This window comes from Athene cunicularia (genome assembly GCF_003259725.1).
Source record: "Athene cunicularia isolate RWA chromosome 2 unlocalized genomic scaffold, athCun1 chr2_part1, whole genome shotgun sequence".
Lineage (NCBI taxonomy): Eukaryota > Metazoa > Chordata > Aves > Strigiformes > Strigidae > Athene > Athene cunicularia.
The window spans coordinates 38,673,674-38,694,511 of record NW_020799095.1 but is presented as its reverse complement, the minus strand read 5'-3'; the positions used below and the strand labels follow the sequence as shown (position 1 = coordinate 38,694,511).

Genomic DNA, 20,838 nt, shown 5'->3' with positions numbered 1-20,838 from the left:
GCCATTTGGAAATTCTATTTCTGAAACCACAAAACAAAAACAAGTACTTGTCTAGGTAACCAGATTTCTCAACTGACATTTTTATAGTTATAATTCCATTCACAAGATGTATTAATCATACCTGCTTCCACTGATACAGCTATTAAAGGAGAGGAAAAACCTCAGCAGTTACCATAACAAAGACACTTCCTTCAATGTTTTTTCCATTCAAGTCATACATAATACAATGAAGTGGGTTTTTTTTTTTTCCTTAGTCTACACACAACATTCAGGTCTCACATTACCATCCTTCTTTTTGAGACTTCATGCATATAACAGCTTCTGCTTCATAACTATGTCTAACAAGCAAGTTGCAAGAAGGAAGTTCTATCTCCCTGAGATAGAAGAAAAACAGTTTTTCCCTACTCTCCAAGTAGGAAAAAACAGAAACCTGAGAAAATGGACTAGAAAAGATTTATTAGAGACAGAAGAAGAATAAACTGATTTTTGCTACCTGCCATTGCCAGTCTGCATGAGATATTATCAAATTGCCCTATAAATTAACTAACTCCTTTTCTTAAGTTTTTAAATTGAGCAAATACTAGAACTAACACAACTTTTGCTGGCATAATTAAATCACTGTTGTCCCTTGTCCAGAAAAGCCTCACAGTGCCAAAAAAAAAAAAAAGTCCCCAACCAAATTAAACCCACTCCCCATAAGGCATTTATCCAGGAATGCTAACAACCAAAACACAGCTACTTCTATCAACTGCTTAACAGCTCAGCATTCAATATGCTCTTGTCATGTACACACCCATGAACAAAACACCAAGTGGATAAAAAAGAAAAAAACTGTGGGCAAAATGAGTCAATCCAAACTAGAACCTGACCAAACCCCCTTTCTTTGAAACGATACATCATTCAGAAAAAGATCACACTAGATTTAGATATTACACTGATGTCTACAGCATAATAGTACAGATCAGCAATTATGTTTGCTAAGAATGTAAAGAAAACCTTGGAACCAAGTGGGAGACAATAAAGCTTGCACTCCTTAGGACTGTATCAGTGCAGGCAGAAAAATCTACAATTACTCTTGCAAACAAAAACTCGTGGGAATTTACAATTAAAAAAAAAAAAAAAACCACAACCAACAAACAAACCAAACCCACACCTACTCACAGAACATACTTATTTTAATCCCCTTTTTCCCAGGTCACAACAGTTGAGGCTGTTTTAGACAGACAAGAGTCAGCTCTGCCTGGATAGCCCAGAGATTTCTCTTTATAGCTCTGCTCCCCACTGCATTTAGATGGGGAAGAAAACAGCTATGACTCAAAGCTGTACCTTAAGAGGAAGCTGGCTATTACATCCCTCATGGCTCACCATTCTAGGAGATTGAAGATTTTTTTCAAGAGACCATTTCCCCTGGGCTACATGAAATTTTATTTTAAAAAAAAATTAAAAAAAAAAATCCATGTAGTCTTGTGTACCCCTTCCCGTAAAGGCAGATCCTCTAGCTATCTGTCTCAAGGACATCTGCAAACAGTTGCATGGTTTCAGCTAGGGAGAAGGGTTTTGTACCATAGGGATGCATTTTTCTTACAGAAAGAAAAATCACAATTATTTCAGACTTTCTGGTACTGGAAAACCAAAATTCCTGGCTCTGATAAATCAAAGCTTGGGCAGTGCTCAAATTCTCTTGTAATAAACTAATTTCAATTTATTTAATGTTTCTGTACTAAGAACACTATTGTGTTCAAAAGGCCTTTCTCCTGTGCTACACCAAATCTGAACTGGAATCAGATTGCGATGGAAATTATACTGATATCCAAAGTTCAGAGCTATGTTTTTACTAGAGAAGTAAGCTCTTCCTATTACCAGCCTTGTCAAATCCAACTGTGACATAGCCCTCAAGGAAGACAATTAAGACAGGACACTTCTTCAGTTGAATTTGTACATTCTTCACAACCTCTCTGAAACAGCATCAAATTGTAGGAAAAGGCATTAAAACCAAAAATACATGTATGCTACAAGACAGAAGGTCTCTTTTGATCTTATAGTCAAGAAGTGGTTTGAAAAGAGCAGTGAACCAAAAGTCTAGTGCAACTGAGAAGTGAAGTAGTAAAATCAGATCAGAGGACAAGTTCCAGTACTCACATGAACCATAACTGTGTTTCCTTAGGTATGTGACTGACAGCCACATCACAGACCTTTCAGAAAAAATCAACAGCTAGTTTGCATGCTCGCACTGTGCAATTTTAGGTGATAATATTTTCAGGAAAACAGATGGATCTCTCTACACAAAGAATAAAATGTGAAGAAACTCAAATGGACAGCTTTTCCATCCATTGGCACTGAAGGAGATAGTGTGTGATCCACTTGGTAACTCTTTGCAGATTGTTTGGCCTTTGGATGAACCAAAAGTGGTCACAAAATGCAGGAAGCAGTTTTCTCTCTCCCATCAAAATGTATCCTCAGGAAACAGATCAGTAACAGATTTCAGTGAAAACCCTAAGATTGACCCTAAGAAGTTCAACACAATGATTATAAACTGACCTCTTAGCCTGGTATCCAGAATGTGAGTGCCATTATACAAGCATAGGCAGTTTCACCAGGACTGTTAGGCAGCACAGCTCCTAATATGCATTAGTGACACTGCTCCAGAACTTTGGCAATTACAAATTCAGATCCCAGTCAAATTTTGGTTTTCTTCTGTGAAGAGTAAGGATGAATAGTTCCAGTCATTTTCACTTTTTTTCTACCCTTACAGAGGAGCACTAGTAAGCACAGGACCTACATGCACAAATATAACTTGATGGACAAGACAAAAGAAAGTTTTCTTCTCATTCATAGCACAAGTGCATTTACTCCGGATACCAGTGCTGACATACATTCAGAGACATGTCACTGATAAAATGAGACCCACAACTGATCTAAAACCTTAGAGGGCCATATTGATGCTTTAAAGATGAAAAAAATAAACTGAAGTAAGACTTAATATGATGTATTTTCCTTTATAGTCTAAACTAATATGCATATCCTAGCATATATCCTATCTATCACTTTAATCCTCTGACAATACTGCTTGAACAGAGACCCAGGCTCTAGCAGTCCCCTCTCACTAAGTGAGAGGTACTGTTTCTCTGACAAACTCCAGTGGTACACTGACTTTTCCTTCAAATCTTTGTTAGTTTCAGGGAGGTCTCTCACAAAGTTTTCAATGCACATCTCAGAACAATTCAGAACTGCATTTATTGGTTTAAGTTATAATTTTTGCAGTAGCCACTTGACAACAGATTCTTTTCATTTCTGCAGACCTGCCTCTGCTCATTTTCAAATAAGTTATTTCCTTCACCACAAGATACATATTGGTTCTAATTTACTGCCTGTACTTCTTAAATGTTCTTGTTCACCAACAAAGTTGCTCATTCTCACTTTGAAGTACAGAAATGTGTGTTGCTAAGTCTGTCAAAATTAACATTATACCAAACACTGAGAATGAAAGAATAATGTCATAAACTTTTCTTTTTTCCTAGTCATAGTTTAAATGAGCCAGGTTTTGTGCAGTTGACTTTTCTGAAGCAGAATACTTTTCCCTGGAACAGATCAAATGGAGTTTTCCAGAATGACTAAACACACACCAAGAGCATTTGGGTTTAGATCCCGTTATTAACAAAGCACACACACAAGTATTTATTTTAAAAAAGAGTAAACATTAATCAAATGTTTTAAAAGTATTAGCAAAGAAATTACTACAGAATACATAAATGTAGAACAGACAAGGATTCCTCCTATCAAATTTCTAACTACAGTTAATATCAGATACTATTGGGAAGATAAAGATAAGAGGATTTCACTGGACAGACATCCACCCAAGAACCTTCAACTTTTACTAAACTTTAGCACTTAAGATGTATTTTCAAAGTGAAACATACTTCAATTCTTCCAGACCTGCAGCAGACCATGTGGGCCCAGAAGGCAGGCCATTTCCTTTTTAAAATGGCTGCAGGAACTGACAGGCAATACCTCCTACAAAAATCTCAGTGGGATTTTCAAAAGATTCAAGAAGGTTATCCTGTGTGTTTCAAGTAATTTAAGAAAGCCAGAAGAAAATGAGACTGAAAAAAAAAAAAAAAATAGACACACACACCCCCCAAACAGTATCAGAGTGAAGACTGGTCAAATATGAATTCAGTTTAAATGAAGAAGTTTCAGTGATTTAGTAATGGTATGATTCCATCTGTCCCCAGGTCCACACACACACTTCCCCCAGTAAAGCCAATTAAGCAGGAACTAAGCCTTCCTTCCTACCACATCAGTAAGGCAATGCTGCTGCTACTTCCAACAAAGCTCCCAAATACTCTGCTTGTAGACTGTAGTGGACAACAAACAATTAGATCATTCCTGAATTAAAGCAATACCCAGAAGCAATTTTGCATAAGCAATTTTGTTTTTTCCAGAGAACAATGGAAAGTTGGCACATACTGCATTTATCAGAATTGTGATCTGCATTAAGCATGGGTTTATTTTAAAAAAATCTTCAGCTCTCACCTATAGGCTATTCCGGAACGCTGTGAATCAGCCAATAGTTACTGTTTATTGAAAAGCTTCCTTCTTTAAGCCAACTTTACTTCCTCTCAGTACTTTGCAGAAAGTGTGGAAAGAACTACATCATCAGCCTTTGCGACAGGCAACTGTCTACAACTGTCCAGAATCTAGAACATGAAGCATTCAGGATGCAGAATTAAACTTTGATATAGATATATATATAGATATATATATATATATAGACCTCTAATAAATTAAATATTCTACAGACAAAAGAAAATTTAAATAAATAGCAGCCATGTAGCAGACAACTTCTTTCAGGTATTTACAATATACTTAGTATCATGTCATGCGTTTAGGTATGCTTTTTTCCTTTGTCCTTTTCCAGAGGACAACTCAGGGATTTTAAAGCATCTCAAATAACCAGATGTTTAAAGGAAATCAGACGCTACACAGGTTAAATAACATGGTTCTATTAAAAACTATCTTTAACCATGGCACTCAATTACAGCAATACAATACTTTTTTCCACAAAGCAACTAATATAAAAATATGCCATAAAATCATCTGTAGACTACTATGCTAGTACATACATATAATCATAGCATTCTTTTATAAACTCTTTCCTGAGATACAAGAAAATCAAACAACCCAAGGTATTACTGGATACATTACCTTTATGATTCATCTAAAACAATTGTAAAATATTTTGCATGTGCAGGACACTCAGGAACGTGTAAAAAGTAGTATGTAAATATATGGCAAAGGAACAGCTCGTAGAAATTATCCTTTTTTTTTTTACTTTGTTATATTTTTTTTTAATGTTTGGCTCCTTGGGAGATGGAAGGGAGGAGCATGAAAAACCTGAAATTAGAGCTATGAATTGACAAAAAGCAGGAAAGCATTTCAGGAATGTTAGGAGTTGGAATATAAATGACACAAACAGAAAGCCATAATTCATGTTGGCTATGTATTGCTTTATAAAGCAACTGGACATATTTTAGTCAGTTCACAGTATAATAAATATTTTTACTAATCTGTTTTGGAAGAGGAAATGTCTTTTAGGGTTTCAAGCTCCTCTATAAGTTTCTTGTTCTGAACTTCTAGCACTGCAACACGCCTCTCCAGACATTTTATGTACTCTTTCTTCCGACGTCGACATTCTTTAGCAGCTTCCCTGCAAAAAGCAGAAGTAAAAAGTGCAAACAAAAAAGCCATTTGCATGCCATTAGAAAGCTCAGCAGAGTATGGAGACTATGACAGAATTCCAAATTTTGGAATACCTCCCAAATCAGTCTGAAAACACTAAGCAAAACTGGGTTCCACAAGGGCCTCAAGTGTCTCTTGCTCAAGTTCATATGGCAATCTGTAGAATTGTTTCCTCTCATGCCTTGATTAAAGTTCATAATAAACGAGGTCCAAATGAAAGACAGTTATTCTGCCTTATGACAATAAAGATCTTTGAGGGCCTTGAGTTCCTCAATGAGAGTCTTGTTTTGGTTTTCAAGTACAGCCACACGATTTTCAAGACATTTGACATATTCTTTCTTCTTTCTGCGACATTCTCTGGCAGCTTCCCTGGAACCAATACAAGGCAAATGACTACAGGAACAGCCACAATACAGCAAAGACTTGGATAAATGAAATTATCTGCAATCCCTGTGGTTCCACAATAACAACAACAACAACCACCACCAATTGTAGGATTGCACAACACAACAGCAAGTAACAGCCATAAGCAATAATATGGTTAAAATACAATTCAAAACAATGAGAACTTCAAACAAATTCAGTGTCAACAAACACAAGGATGGAATTAATACACAAAGGATCTGAGAAAAACAGTGAATAAATGATTACATATTGACTTGCACTAAACATTAAGACGAAAAGCAGCATTTTTCTTCTAGTCACATTCTATTTTGTGTGTTTATCAGGAGTGTTATCCTCTGCAATCAAAATCTTAAAATCAAACCCCAAAAATGTACTTTCAGAAAATACAAGCGTAACACTACTCAGATAAAAAGCTAGGTGCCAAGCTTACCACTTGCTCTATTTTTTTTTACCTTAACGTAACAATCTACAGTAAAATTTAAGTCCAAACAAATACAATTTATTAGCATTTTAGAACTGTCCAGCTAGGCACATTTCAGCCACATGTGCTTGCATTTTTTCTGTTGCTGGCAAATAGCAGTCAGGACCAATTCTCATAACTCTGCTCAGAATTCTGTTATACTGAAGCTAAACACATTTGGTAGTATTTTCAGAAGCATGTGACTGATCAAGCATCAAATTTCAGAAGAAATTTTAGAAGTACTGGAAATCCACTCCTATAACATCTTGGAACATGATAAATTGTCAAATTTTAACTTTCCAGCAACTTATATGAGAGTCAGCATAGACACTAATTATAAAACCGAAGAGAGGAGAAACAAAACAAGGCACAACAATGCAACGTAGCAATCCTCATAATTTAAAATAAAGGACAGGCATGAGAGCAAAGTAATATCATGAATTCAATCATAAGGCAAGTGGCTATTAAATATATTAGGAGATCTGCATAGCAGACTATTTCTTCCATTAATCTAGCTGCCATTGATAGCAGTGGCTATGCATTTAAAAAAGAAAGAGTCTTATAAGAACAGCAAGAAGAATGCACAGAGAAAGACTAGCATTTAGAGCACACAGTCAAGTCCATGCCAACTAATTAAAAAATATACAGCCACCTCACACAATATGCCTTACAAAATGACAGGGGCACTACACAATAACTTATCCCAGTAGCCAAGTATTTAGGAAAGTCTGTAATTATCATTCCATCCCAGAATAAGTGCTCTTCACAGCATCATTAATGGACAACTGCTAATGAGATCCTCAGATATGTTCCTAACCAATTCTTGGCTGGAATGTTTCAAAATGAACAAACCCATACTGGTCATTCTGCTGTCAATAAGCAGGGGGAGGAGGTGGGGATTTAAAAAAAAAAAAAAATCAACAGTAAGTATACCTCCAGTTGATCACAAAAACTATGGGAAAGGGACAATACTGATACTGATTTCTGAATTACCATAATATTTTAGATTTTAAAATCTATAGTGATAAAGGTCAACGCTAGCTTTCCAGAGTTAACAGCCAATACTCAATACCATAAGGATGTGGGATGACGGACAGAATTTCTTGCCTTCACTTCCGTCATCCACAGGCAGCGCTCATGACCTTAAGAAAACTTCATTAGAATATTTTTGGGGGTTTTTTTGGCAACACTACTAATTGTTACATAGCCTTACCTATTTTTCATCAGTCTCAGTTCTCTCTTGCGTGTTGCCTCTTCTGTCAATTGCTGAGGGCTATGCAAAGTCCCTGGTGAGGTTGCCATTACCACTCCCTGAGGTAAGGTAGTAGTGGGGGTTCGAATCTGGTAAGCTGGCATGTCTCCAGTGGCAGCTGTATAAAAGAATCATATTTTAAACTTTATGGCAAAAAAGAACTATGCAAAAGTCTCTCTGGAAAGAAGAGATTTCTGTTGATGAATTATCCAGGATCCCTGCTACATAACAACTATATTTGCTATCTTACTAGCGTTTATTTCCACACTGTAAAATAAATTATCTTAATTGCTCTAGCATGCAGGCCCACTAGCCAGCCAGACTGAAGCCTGTGAAAGCTTCCACATGGCTCTTTTCAGACAACATAGAAACAGCTGTTTGAGAAGCACCGTTCCAGCATCCACACTTATTTCCTGTTTACACAATCCCACAAAAAGAGGGTCCCGCTGTTGCAGACACTGAGGTTTGTATGCCACCCCTGTCTACTAACAGAGGATTCAGGAGTTAACTTGCTTCAGAAATCAACTTACTCCTCACTCCCTGTGATAGCAACAGTACCAGCCTTACTGCTTCTGCTCCCTTCACAGCAGCAGCTTGGCAATCCTTGGAAAACCAGTGAAGGCTGCTGTTGCCAAAATGAAAAGGAACAGACAAGTGCTCATGGTGAAGGAGAAGTATGTTCCTTGAGCAGGAGGACCACAAATAGTATGCTGCAGCAGTAGTAGGCAAGAGGAGGTAGTGGTGGTTGCACAGGAAGGGGTGTAGCTACACAGTAAATCAGAGTGCAAAAGTTCAGATTCAGCTCCTGAGCCCACCAGTTTTGAGCTCTCCACAAGTAAACGCAACTCTGAAATCTGACATGTTATTTGAAACCAATACCTTTCTGACAGTCTCACATCATTTCTGTATTTCTGAGGTACTTTGTTCCTGCCTGATATACCCAACTTTAAAACACTGTGAAAGTCATAATTGTGTTTTGTCTGACATATAAAATACTTCTGGAAAGGAGTAGGTAAATACTTGCTTATAATTTGGAGATACTTTTTTTTTGTTTGTTTGATTTTTCCATTATCATACAACAAAACCAGATTTTGTCATTAAAGCAATTGAATATAAAAGATTAAATTTCAGGGGCTGTTATGTTATACTTAATTTATACTTTAATTCTTTAAAGCAATACTGAAATAATGGAAAAACTTAACTTGTGTCATGGTTTAATCCCCACTGGCAACTAAGCACCACAAAGCTGCTCACTCACTCCCTCATCCCAGTGAGATGGGGAGAGAATTGGAAGGTTAGAAGTAAGAAAACTCATGGGCTGGGATGAAACAGTTTAATAACTGAAATAAGATAATAATAATAATTAATAATGGTAATGAAAAGGAAAATAACAAAAAGTTAAATAAACCCCAAGAAAAACAAGCGATGCCAATGAAAAACAACTGGTCAACACCAACCAACCAATGTCCAGCCTATTCATGAGTGGCCAGCTTTCCCCCTAGTTTATATGATGAGCATGATGCCGTATGGGATGGAATAACCCTTTGGTCAGTTGGGGTCAGCTGTCCCCTCCCAGGTTATTGTGCACCCCCAACCTCCTTACTGGCAGGGCAGCATGAGAAGCCAAAAAGCCCTTGACTTAAGAGTAAGCACTGCTTAGCAACAAAAACATGTGTTATCAATATTATTTCCATCCTAAATCCAAAACACTGTACTACACCGGCTACTAGGAAGAAATTAACCCCATCTCAGCAAAAACCAGGACAACCTGGAAAAAAAATTGTAGACAAAAACACTTTGGGTATGCTGACAGGTAGAGAGTAGTAAAAAGACACCAGTAAACTACAGGGGGAAAAAAAAACAAAACCTAAACTTAATTTTAAAAATACTACTGTTTCTATTCAGTTAATGCAGGTGCTTTACTAATTAAATACAAAAAACAGGATCAAGCTCTGTTTAGACTACATTTCCACAGCCATGTCCTGAAATCATTATGAGCTTAAACACTCTGCACCTCCCCCCTCTCTCGGTCCTGCGGGTAAAAGTGTTTGTGGAATTACAAGATGAACTGGACCAGTGAACTGACCTGGGATGGATAATCCCCTTGGGATGGGGGAGGGAGAGAGAAATCAGCCCAGGACAGCCCTGTGAGTACTAACAGGCAGCTGCCACAAACACAGGGTTTGGTTGTCTTGTACATCTACAAAAGAATTATTTAACCCTTTCTTTAGCCTCCACATCTCTTAGCAGTCCCAGTTATGTCAATGGGACAATACTTCAGTTCACTATAAAAACAGAATTTTAGAAACTCTTCAGGCTCACCTTTATGCTGGCCACATTGCACACATTTTATAGGTTCTATGGTAAGAAATACCTTTTTTCTATCTCTCATCACTAGGTAAAAAAAGAGATGTTATCTCAGTTTGCATGAGCTACAATGAATTAGAAATCCACCTGAAACATTTTGTAAATCAAGTCATGGGGAAAGACCCATAACCCAGGTCACTTCAGCCTGGCAAAACCAACTGCTTTGTCTTTGATTAACACTCAGATGTTACTAACAGGACTTACTGCTGCTGTTAAGAGGACTCAGTGTGATAATGTACCTGCAACATGGCTTAACAAAAGCAAGTTCCTATCTCAGCTGGGATCAGCAAACACCACTGTAAGTAACAACATGTTGCATGAAGAGTTTGACCAGGTTCCAGCAGTATGTCTGTCCCAGGCTAACAGTCGACTCCGTATAAACCTACCAGCATTGTAACAAAGATAACCCTTCTGGTGGTACAGACCTTTCAAACCCATCGCAGTTAAAAATAAAAACAAACAAACAAAAACCCCAAAACAAGTGTCTCGTAGTTGTGCAGTAACATGTGCTAAAATTTGTTATAATATCTCAAGAAGTTACAGTAAAATAGTTTTCCCAAAAAAAGACACTGAGAAAGATGAAACAGGCTTTAAGCAGGGGTGATAAAATACCCTTGAAAAAAAATGCATAGTTTAAGTCTAGTAATGTATCTACATATTACAAAGAAGGGTACCTTCCATTTTAGCAGCTGAGACAAAAATCCCACACACCTTGATCCAGACTGACAAGCTTCTGTGGCCATTTCTAATGAAATTCCACAGAGGTTTAAAGTAATTCCTAACGTATCAGAGGTAGGGCTGACACTATTAACAGAGACACAAACCTGGAGATGCTCTATTTCCCTAACACATTTCCCCAAGTAATTTTTTTTTTTTTGAAAGGGAGTAAGAAGTCACTGAAAACCTGAAGCTTTGAGTTGGGACTTAGAAAAAGCAAATTACCAGGAAGAGAAAGAAACACACAACAACAACAACAACAACAACAACAAAAACAAAACAACAACAACAACAAAACACATTTGAAAGAGTAGAGCTAACCTTGTAAATTAAGCTTGAAGAAAAAAAAAAAAAACACACCAAAAACCAAAACAACAAACAATCGCCTTGTATCAGCAGGTTTTTAGGCAAAGTAACTTGCTGAACACTAGAGAGCATCCCTGCACTTGAGTTCTTTCACTGACTATTCAGAAGAAAAAAAGCTTGATGCACTCACTCTATGTATTAGTAGGTCTGTTCTCCCCTTCTGAGTCATAATGATGGGACTAGATTATCAAAGGGTTTTTAACTTCACCACTAAACTGGCTAAACAAGGCATGAATCATTATTCCTTTGAGCATAAAAAAAATCCCGAAACACCGACTTTAAGAAGATACTTATCTTTAGATTAATGAAACTATATGTACCAGCAATGAGCAGCAGCACGTAGGTACCGGCTGCGAACTGGTTAACATTTACAGATCTGCCGGAGGCGATTGACGAAGCAGAAAGGAACTGACTAAATCGCAGCATGACTTGGAGCTGACGTATCTTGTTTGGAGTTTAACTTTTCCAGTTCCCTACTGCAACACGATTCCAGGAAATCTAATGACGTCAGCCCTTTGAACTCAATTAGCTGAGGAACAGACCATTTTAACAGTGGAGGAGAAAACAAGCAGACGTTACAATACTTAAAATTACTGCTTTTAAATTTGTTTGTGTTCGGTATTTTCTTTAATAATGAAAGCACTGGGTTTACTTACGCTACTGAAACAATGCACACGTTTCTCTTACAGCTATGCTTAAGCCTATTTTAGCTGTCAAATCTGAAGTGTTTATTGCTAAGCAAAATAGCAGTGTCATTTTTACAAAATAATAACCGATTAGAAGCATAGTAACATGTAATAACAATAAAGAAGAATGTAAAAGCAGCGAGGGGGATTTTGCAGCAAAATCCTGCATCAAATAGTAAAGATTAGTTATCTGAATCAGTCTGTGCAAGAACTCATGCACTAACAGTGATTTTTTTTCCCAAAAAATGAAACTGATAAAATTGCCCTGAAATCCTACACTGACTAGATGTAACTAGAAGCTGTATGTACCAGTTCTGAAAGATGAAAAAGTTACAGCAACAGGTTCAAAAAATGTCACAAATACCAACTAAGCACTGCTTAGACATGCAAAAATATGTAAAAGACTAAAAAAAATTTTACCTGTTTCATCTCCTGTTACAGCCATGATCAGCTTCTGCACACACGATTCTGCCGTTCCTCTACCAGAGCTCAGCATGAACTGTTCCAAACTAGCAAGCATGTGCAGGATTACATGCAAGAGCACTGACATCACAGTGACGTCACTTGCTTACCACTGTCATTAATATGCTCTGTCACTGGAACAGCTCACAAACTGCAGCCCAAAGAACTCTTTTTCCAGTAACCCTTTTTTTTTTTTTCCTTCCTCTTCCATATTTCTATAAGCCTAGCTTTGTTCTTTTCCCCTGACTTACTCATAAAGCTACAGAAAGCACTCACCACAAAGCTGGCTGTAAAGCAAGAGCCAAAAGTTCACAGCACTGACTGACAGAAGTTAAAATGTGGCTTCAGAATTCATGAGTGAATCCAAATGACAAAATAATGATCGAAAAATAGGAAAATTTTTAAAACATGTGCAATTGTTTTGATTGGAACAGTTTCACTAAAAGGCAGAGAACTCCAACAGACATGCAAGACAAGAAAGTTTAATAAAGCTGTAACAAATAGGTAAATAAAAAGCTAAAGCTCCTTTCTTAGGTGGGTGGGGGAAACCACAACCCACTCGATTTCCATTAAAAGCTCCAGAAAAGATTTAAGAAAGTTCCAAAGGAAACCAACCTAAAGTTATTTCAGATACTGTAACAGTCAGAACAGTAACTCTGGGTAAGGGCTACCTCTACCCCATTCCCTCCTTTTTCAAAGAAGTCCAAGAGATCTTATTGACTTAGTTTAAAAAAAAAACCAAACAAAAAATCTCTAACAGTTATTTACATCCTTATTTACATCAATTTAAATTAAATTAGTTTCAGACCAACAGTCCAAGCACTGGTCTGTATGTAGGGCATATATCAAACTTCTAAGGCCTTTGTCTGCAATAAACAAATTCAGACTGGTAATTCGTCAGCTGTTAAACTATGCCAAGGACAGCAATAATGGAAGCATCAATGCAAACAAGGAGCGCCCTGTGACTACAGGACCACTTCAGGATCATATGAACAAAAGATCAGAACCAAAACATGCAAGAAATTCAAGCCACAGATGTCAGGTATCTCAAGTTCATATCACTGACAGTATTATGAAAATACACATATATCCCAACAGAATTATTTTTGATACAACTTTTTTACACTTATTTCCACTTCCTTTTGCTTCAGCTAGCAAAAACCCCTTAACCTGTATTAGGAAAGTGTCAAGGCATCAGAATCATCCCTTATTTTGCCCATGAATGCAAACTTGTAGCAAATGAAATATCGCACAGCTGTATAAAAGTGCCAAAGATGTTGATCCTAATCCTTTTTCCCCCATCACAGGTTATCAGCAAATACCAAGCATAAAGTTTATATGACGCCATCCATTATTACATGAGATTAATCAACAAATACTTTAGAAAGAATATAAATATATATGCCATTTGCAAGCTTCTTAAATAGATCCTTTCTGCTCTAGGACTGATATTTGATACAATCCTCAAGTTCTGTGCTTTATCACAGAATGGGGAAGTTTTAGGAAACAACTGAGGAGCTACTCTCTGCCCCACTGCCATCTCTGCCCCCAAAGCTCTGAAAGAATCAATGCATTACATACAAAATACTACAGACAACTGGAGAGACAGACAAGTCCTCTAATTTAAGGGATGTGTACGCACATGTATAGAAAAGATACTAAACTCTGTACTCAGAAAACACGCACTACCAGAGTGGGAGACTTGTTTGGGGGACAGCCAAATTTGGGTCTTAAGGCTTTGCTAAGAACGTATTCATAACAATATTTAGGGAAGTAATCTATGCATGATCAAAACTAACATTTTGATTAAGAGTTTTTCATATTATAGCCTTAGAGCTTCCTTGAAATGCTTCTGAAAAGTCTTGGGAAGACAATGTATTTCATCAAAGAATTAACCAGAGGCACTGGAAGAATTAAAATTTGGTATCATTATTTACCATTGTCTCAACAAGTTCAGGTATCTACAGCTATTAGCTTTATTCACATCCTGGTCTTTCTTTACATCAAAGGGAGAAAAACAGCCACTTCAAGACAAAACTTACTCCAAACATCCATATTAGGGAAAAAAAAAATTAAACATCACCTCAACCTAGACTTCACCAACTACCTCAGCCATCTGTGTCTACATTTAATCAATAACATTTACCCATTCCATGAATACATATTTAAAGTTTTCCTAGCTCCTATCATGGTTCATTTCATAGAGCTGTTTTGACTTAAAGCATTCATACGGCCCTCCCTCCCTACTTCTCTGTACCAATTATAAAAAAATATTAGGGAAAATAAATTTCTTATATTGTCCACAACAGGCATTAATTTAGTGCCTCCATACCTTTTTTAGTGCCCCCATACCAACCTTTTCCTCACTTTCAAAGTCAAATCTCTCTCAAATCTGGACAAGAGAATTCAAAGCAGAAAGTGATTTTATACCTTTATTTCTTCCTCATAAGTTTTTAAATCAAAAGAAGTAGCTGCTTTACCAAGCAGAGAAACTAACTCCTCCTAAGACTTTCATCTTGTTATGCATAAATATTTTATTTATTAATGTGATAATGTCGATACAAAATAAAATTCCTTTTAAGAAAAAATGTTCTATATAAAAAACTAAGTGCAGTAGACTAATAAAATATACCTTGAACAACAACTTGGCTTCTGGGAACAAAAAATTGTTGTGTGCCATCAGATGATTGTCCTGCATATTGAACAATGGTAGCACCTGGGTGAGGAGCTCCTGAATTTGTCATTGTTACTGTCTGTAGTCCATGGACACCATCAGAGGCTGGATTAGAAATCTGGATTGTACCACCCTGAGTTATAGTAACTAAACACAAAAAGAAAAATAAAAGTTAGGCAATATAAAGAGATATAGCACATGTTAAAAAGCACATCTCCCTTTTTAAAAATAAAATATAGTAGCTCCTAGCCATAGAGAATCATTGTGATTTAAACACTAACGCAAAAAAGTTATTAAAAAAAAAAAAAAAAAGCACTGTGTTTTATCAACTCCCACAAAAAAAATCTAGGACATCTAGACAAAGGAAGAGTAATCCTCACAATCCTTTCCCTAGGGTGAGAGAGTCTAGCCCAAAAATGTTTTTGCAAATTGTACAAAGCTGTGAAGAGTCCAATACTTATGTAAAAAAAGAAACAAAAAGATTTTTTTCTCCCCACCATGTAATCAGCAATATGAAAAGCAAAAATATACTTTCCCCATTTGAAAAAAAAATCATATTGTGTTGCTCATCATAATTAAGTATTTAGACAAAAATCAAATTCCCTAGATACTCCTTTTGAATTTAGCATTGTCTTTGTTAAGAACAAAATTATCATAGAATGGTTTGGGTTGGAAGGGACCTTAAAGACCATCTAGTCCCACCCCCCCTGCCATGGGCAGGGACACCTTCCACTAGACCAGGTTGCTCAAAGCCCCGTCCAGCCTGGCCTTGAACACTGCCAGAGAGGGGGCAGCCACAACCTCTCTGGGCAACCTGTGCCAGTGCCTCACCACCCTCACAGTGAAGAATTTCTTCCTTACATCTAATCTACTCTTTCACTTTAAAGCTATTACTCCCTCCTCCTATCACTAAATGCCCTTGTAAAAAGTCCTCCAAATGGCAAAAGAACTTGTAATCTTTGTTTCCTCTGCATCATTTCAGACAGAACATCATGATATGCACAAGCAGGCAAAGGTGGGGGTGTGTCAATTCACACACTCCAACTGAACAAACAACTCTTGCACCACTGGACTACTATCACAGGTGAGACAAACCAATGCTTTTTCAGTATTTCATAACCAACATGATAGATCTATAGCCAGCAGAGTAGTTTTATAGTCAGATTAGGCTACAAGGCTCATATACAAGACACTGCTTAAGCAAAACTATCAATTCCCCTTACAGAAAGGCAACACGTGTTGATGGAGGTAACTGGGAAAGACATTTTATCTAGCTAGTCGTGCTTGTCAGTCTGCTTCCATAAGACAAAGCCAAGAAGCTCTGAGAAAAAAGTTATTTGGAAACCATGGCAACATACTGTTTCAGCTGGTAAAAAGTAAGCAAAGAACAGCCACTACTGCTGCTAATAGAAAAAATATATTTGTTTTTCCGAAAAATTTACTTATTTTTTCCAAAAACAGCCATCCCAAGACATCTAGACACCAACATATAGTCAAAATTTTCTTTTCAACTCAACTGTCTTTCCTATGCAGGAATAGAGAGAACTGTAAATAAAATCAGGAATCAACAAATGTAGTAACATATGGTATCTGTTTTAAACCAGGGGACAGTACAGATAGTTGTAGTGACACTGCATTACCAGTTCTTCATTGTCATAGACACTGTACAAGCTCAATACATAAACTGCTGGATGCCTGCACAAAAGAAGCCACTCAACCAATGCCGGCCAAGAAGAGTACAATAATGGAAAGACAGGAATACAATAATGATAAGCAGAAGAGCTATTGACAGGAGACAAAGATAGAACACAGACAGGTAGTGACCTTTTGCACCATATCCAGACTGAAATTAACACAAGAGATGCTGCATTCCCACACAGTGTTCCCACTTTTAGCTAACAGCAGTTCCTGAGGATTGCAGGCAGTTGCTCAGAAATGCTGCAGACCTGTGCCTTCCACATGCAGGACTAAAAGTTAACAGTCAAGCCTTCTTCAAGCAAATTCCAAATTAAGACCCCCTCTACTACGAGGGGATGACAATCCTTGCTATCACTCAGTAGCAATTTTTCCTAACCAGAACTAGAGAGGACACACAGACTTCACAGAAGCAAAAGATGTGCGATATTTTAATTTACAAAGCTGAACTTAAAAAAATCTGACCACCAACAAATTAAGGAACTAATGAATTAGGTAAGAAAAATTATTGCCAGAAAAATCTCTCAAAGTTTTTGAGCTGGAATCAGTAGAGTCCATCAAGGCTGACACTGCATCCTGAGGCAAAGAAAGAGCAGCATAAAACAGAAATCATCTATGCTTGGCTCATGAGAAAGCCAAGGCTAAATTAAGATTTAATTTTTGTGGACTCTTAATTCAAGCATGTTGTTGGTGATGCTCTCTGTTGCTTGATTTTTCAGAAGTAAATGTTTAACTGAATGAGAAAGAAAAAACTGTGAATTTCATTATTCTTTTATATACTTCCCTGTTGGAGAACGGCTTGCAGAGAGCAAGGCCATGGCTCCCTGCAGGAGCTGGTCGGCCATAGCTCCCTGCAGAAGTCGGTCCCAGCCACCTGAGGTAAACAAAGGAAAGAACCCAGGGTACAGTTATGTAAACAAGGATGAAGATCCAGGGCTCAGTTGTGCTAGAGAGGATTGTTGTGAGAACACAGAGATAAGTTGGGGGCGCATTACGACCTTGGGGGGTGAAGGGAAGCAGCCCTGGGAAAGAAGCAGGTTCACAGAAAGAAAGATGTTTATGCATTCCAGAGATGCCATGAGGGGCTGGGGTATTATAATGTGACCTTTTAAATGTACCCAATGGCTGAGATATTATGTTTCTTAAATGTATCCAATAGAGTTACAAGTAGTGTATTGCAGACTGCTTATATAAGGTGTGATTTCTATCAATAAAGTTGAAGCTTGCTCTATCATTCACATTGAATCGGCTGCTTGCTTCCTCCGCCCGCCGCACTTCCCTGTCACTATGATCTATAGCTATGTTCAAATTAAAAGATCCTCAAGTAAGAATCACCTCCTGAAACACACCACTAGTAAAAGTACAACTCTGGTTTCCTAGTGGAATCTACAGTTAAGAAACTCCTGATTACTTAGAAATCTTAAAGGTTTGAAGGCTCACTGCAACATAGTACAAGCACTATTAACACTTCTTTTTAAGCCTTGAAACTGCAGATTTTTTTTTTTAACTAAACCTAAATCAGAACAAAACTATAATTAAAAATTGAAGAAATTTAATTTGGTCAAGAATATCTGTCACATTCTATACCAGATAACTGTAATTTAGTATGACCATAAGACCACAGAAGAAAGCACTTCAGATGGCGGGCATCATGAAGCAGACATTTATGTCTACCTTATAGAAAGGGTAAAAGCAGCACCTTAGGAGTCCAAGCAAAATTACTTTCTATGCTGAAAGGGTAGATAATACTACAGACAAATTCTGCTTTCTCATGGTTAATAATTACTTTAGTTGCATAAATTAAATGTAACTAAAGAATTCTAAGGGTGGCTAGAATACAACTAGAGCATCATTCTATCCTCTTATATGCCATTGCAATGTTTTCATAGACTTCCTCTGTTCTCTTGTTTCAGGAAAAAAAAAACCCACAACATTTCTTTTGCAGTTTTCCTGTCATTATATCAAAGAAAAAATACCTGCATTTCAGTGTGTCAACACATGAAAAGACATGAAAAAAAAATAACTGCAGGAGTGAAGCTTTATCCAATACATAATTGAAAAAAAATAGTTATTAAAAAGTTATCCCTTACATGATTATGATTAAGCCCAAAGAATTGCCAAAGAATGACAACATTTTTAATAGAAATGTAGGAATAAAAAAAAAAACAAACAATCAAAACTATAGAACAGAACTATGATTTTAACTTTCAACTTGCATTTGGATGAAGCACCAAATGCTGAAGACCACGACTTAGGTTAATTTTGCAGTTAGTGTTCATACTTGACAATTGGAGAGGAAGAGACACAGTTCTTTTAGAAAGAAAATTCAAAGTTAAAATAATTTGATACTCTAACCGTACACTTTAAAAAAAGTCTAACTCACTGGCATTTCATGTAATGAATAGCACTAACGCATGGAAAAGCACAGTAATTTCAAACAGCGATAATTCATAACACTAAACATTCACATTGAAGTCTCAACATTTTTCACCTGAGCCTCACCTCCACATTTTTAAGGCACTGGAGTTCTAGGAGGACTAAATCTAGCAACCAACAGACATTACAAGAAACAGCCTAGAAGTCTATAATGACCACGTTGGGAAAAATTAAATATAAAAATTGTGATTATTTAGAAATACAGCAGCTCTCATTCTTCACCAAAATCTGACATCTCTACTTTGTTATGGAACTCTCAGAAACAAAGTTGTTCCTACATATGTTCTGCAACACTACATAGTATCTTTGCAAACATACAGTATTGCCCTGTGTTAGTATGATAGAGGCTGGTTGGCATGGGCATTGCAGAAATTCCCAAAGGCACTCCTTCATCTTCCGACTTTTCTTCTTCTTCAATCTTTGGTACTGCAGCAGCATCTGATGAGAGTTCATTCAAAATTTTTCTAAAAGAGAATGTAAATAATTTTATATATTTGAAATCCCATATCCATGAGAAAATTATGTCACTGGCTTTTATCAGACAGATTTGCTGTAGCATATAAGCTGCCTTTAAAAACCAGCAAAACCAAAAAGAAAAGTCCTTACCGGTATGAAGGCCTTCTTGAAAGTATTTCCCTACGTTTCTGAGAATCAGTTATCCCTTCTGATTCTGCAGATTCATCTGCAATCGATGCTACCTGTAATAGCAAAGTTTCTAAAATTCATAACTTCATTTAAAAAAAAAAAAAAGATCGCAGCAGAGTAAGGCTATTGTTAAAAATTCCTTCCATGTTTGCACACAGGAAATTTGTGCACTTATTTATCACTAATCATGTGATCCTGGACTTCTTTTTCTAAAGCAAATCACACATTACGAGGTTAGCAACACATAGCCACTTTTGATGACATCTTCCATTTGAAAAAGAAAAAAAATCAAAATAATCCAGATTACTTTTTTTGTGAATGACACTTAGGAAAAGTCCTGAATACATGATTTCTTTAAACATAGAAGTTGATTTCTTTAAACATAGAAGTATCACACAATTTAATTAGCTTTTAAAGTAAAATTAAACATTTAAAATACAGAATAGTGCACTGATGCACCTTAAATAACAGTGTACAATATAAAAGCCTCTTCAAAACCACACCAAAGCTATTTAGAAAATAAGTTTATTTAAATATACACATTTATTACACTTACTAACACATATTCATAAATACAAATACATTGCTTAGCAATACTGTATGAGTTTAGAAAGCCCTGATAAGTCCACAATATCTCATTTTCTCAAACCTTTAGTAGTAGTATTTTCACAGGTTCTTTTTCTCTTAAAATTACCCAAGACAACATTAAGGCCTGGAGCTTAATCACACTCTTTACCAGCAACTATCATCTTATACAGAACTACTGGTGTGTAAGATTTCCAAACTGAAACCGTGCAGTGATGGTGGTGTGGAAAACTACTTTCTCGCATAAAGACAGTCTGAAACTGCAGTTGGGTCTAAGTGCTGCATAAGCTAACACTGAACAAACATGAGTTAAGTGACTAGAAGGCTCAAGTATTCGACCTGGGTGCAG

The 20,838-nt window shown here is 36.8% G+C and overlaps 1 protein-coding gene and 1 long non-coding RNA gene across 10 annotated transcripts in view; one reads left to right on the top strand and one right to left on the bottom strand.

Annotated features, from left to right (window-relative positions):
- The window catches only part of LOC113476303, a 20,764-nt gene extending 10,586 nt beyond the window's left edge, over window positions 1–10,178 (top strand). Inside the window, exons 2-3 of the long non-coding RNA XR_003397702.1 lie at window positions 7,058–7,061; window positions 9,156–10,178. This is a non-coding gene — a long non-coding RNA (uncharacterized LOC113476303). The remainder of the gene's footprint in view (window positions 1–7,057; window positions 7,062–9,155) is intronic.
- CREM (cAMP responsive element modulator) overlaps window positions 4,771–20,838 on the bottom strand; it is a 26,150-nt gene continuing 10,082 nt past the window's right edge. For 2 of the 9 annotated variants that reach the window (XM_026841724.1, XM_026841726.1), the window contains 5 exons: window positions 19,866–19,957; window positions 19,578–19,723; window positions 15,087–15,275; window positions 7,818–7,974; window positions 4,771–5,707 (listed from right to left, as the gene is read on the bottom strand). In XM_026841724.1, the coding sequence (XP_026697525.1) occupies window positions 5,563–5,707; window positions 7,818–7,974; window positions 15,087–15,275; window positions 19,578–19,723; window positions 19,866–19,957 (729 nt within the window). In that variant the 3' untranslated portion in view covers window positions 4,771–5,562. Of the gene's footprint in view, window positions 6,109–7,817; window positions 7,975–12,412; window positions 12,640–15,086; window positions 15,276–19,577; window positions 19,724–19,865; window positions 19,958–20,838 lie in introns of those variants that run through there. The other 7 variants (XM_026841723.1, XM_026841725.1, XM_026841728.1 and 4 more) reach the window with 6 other exon arrangements.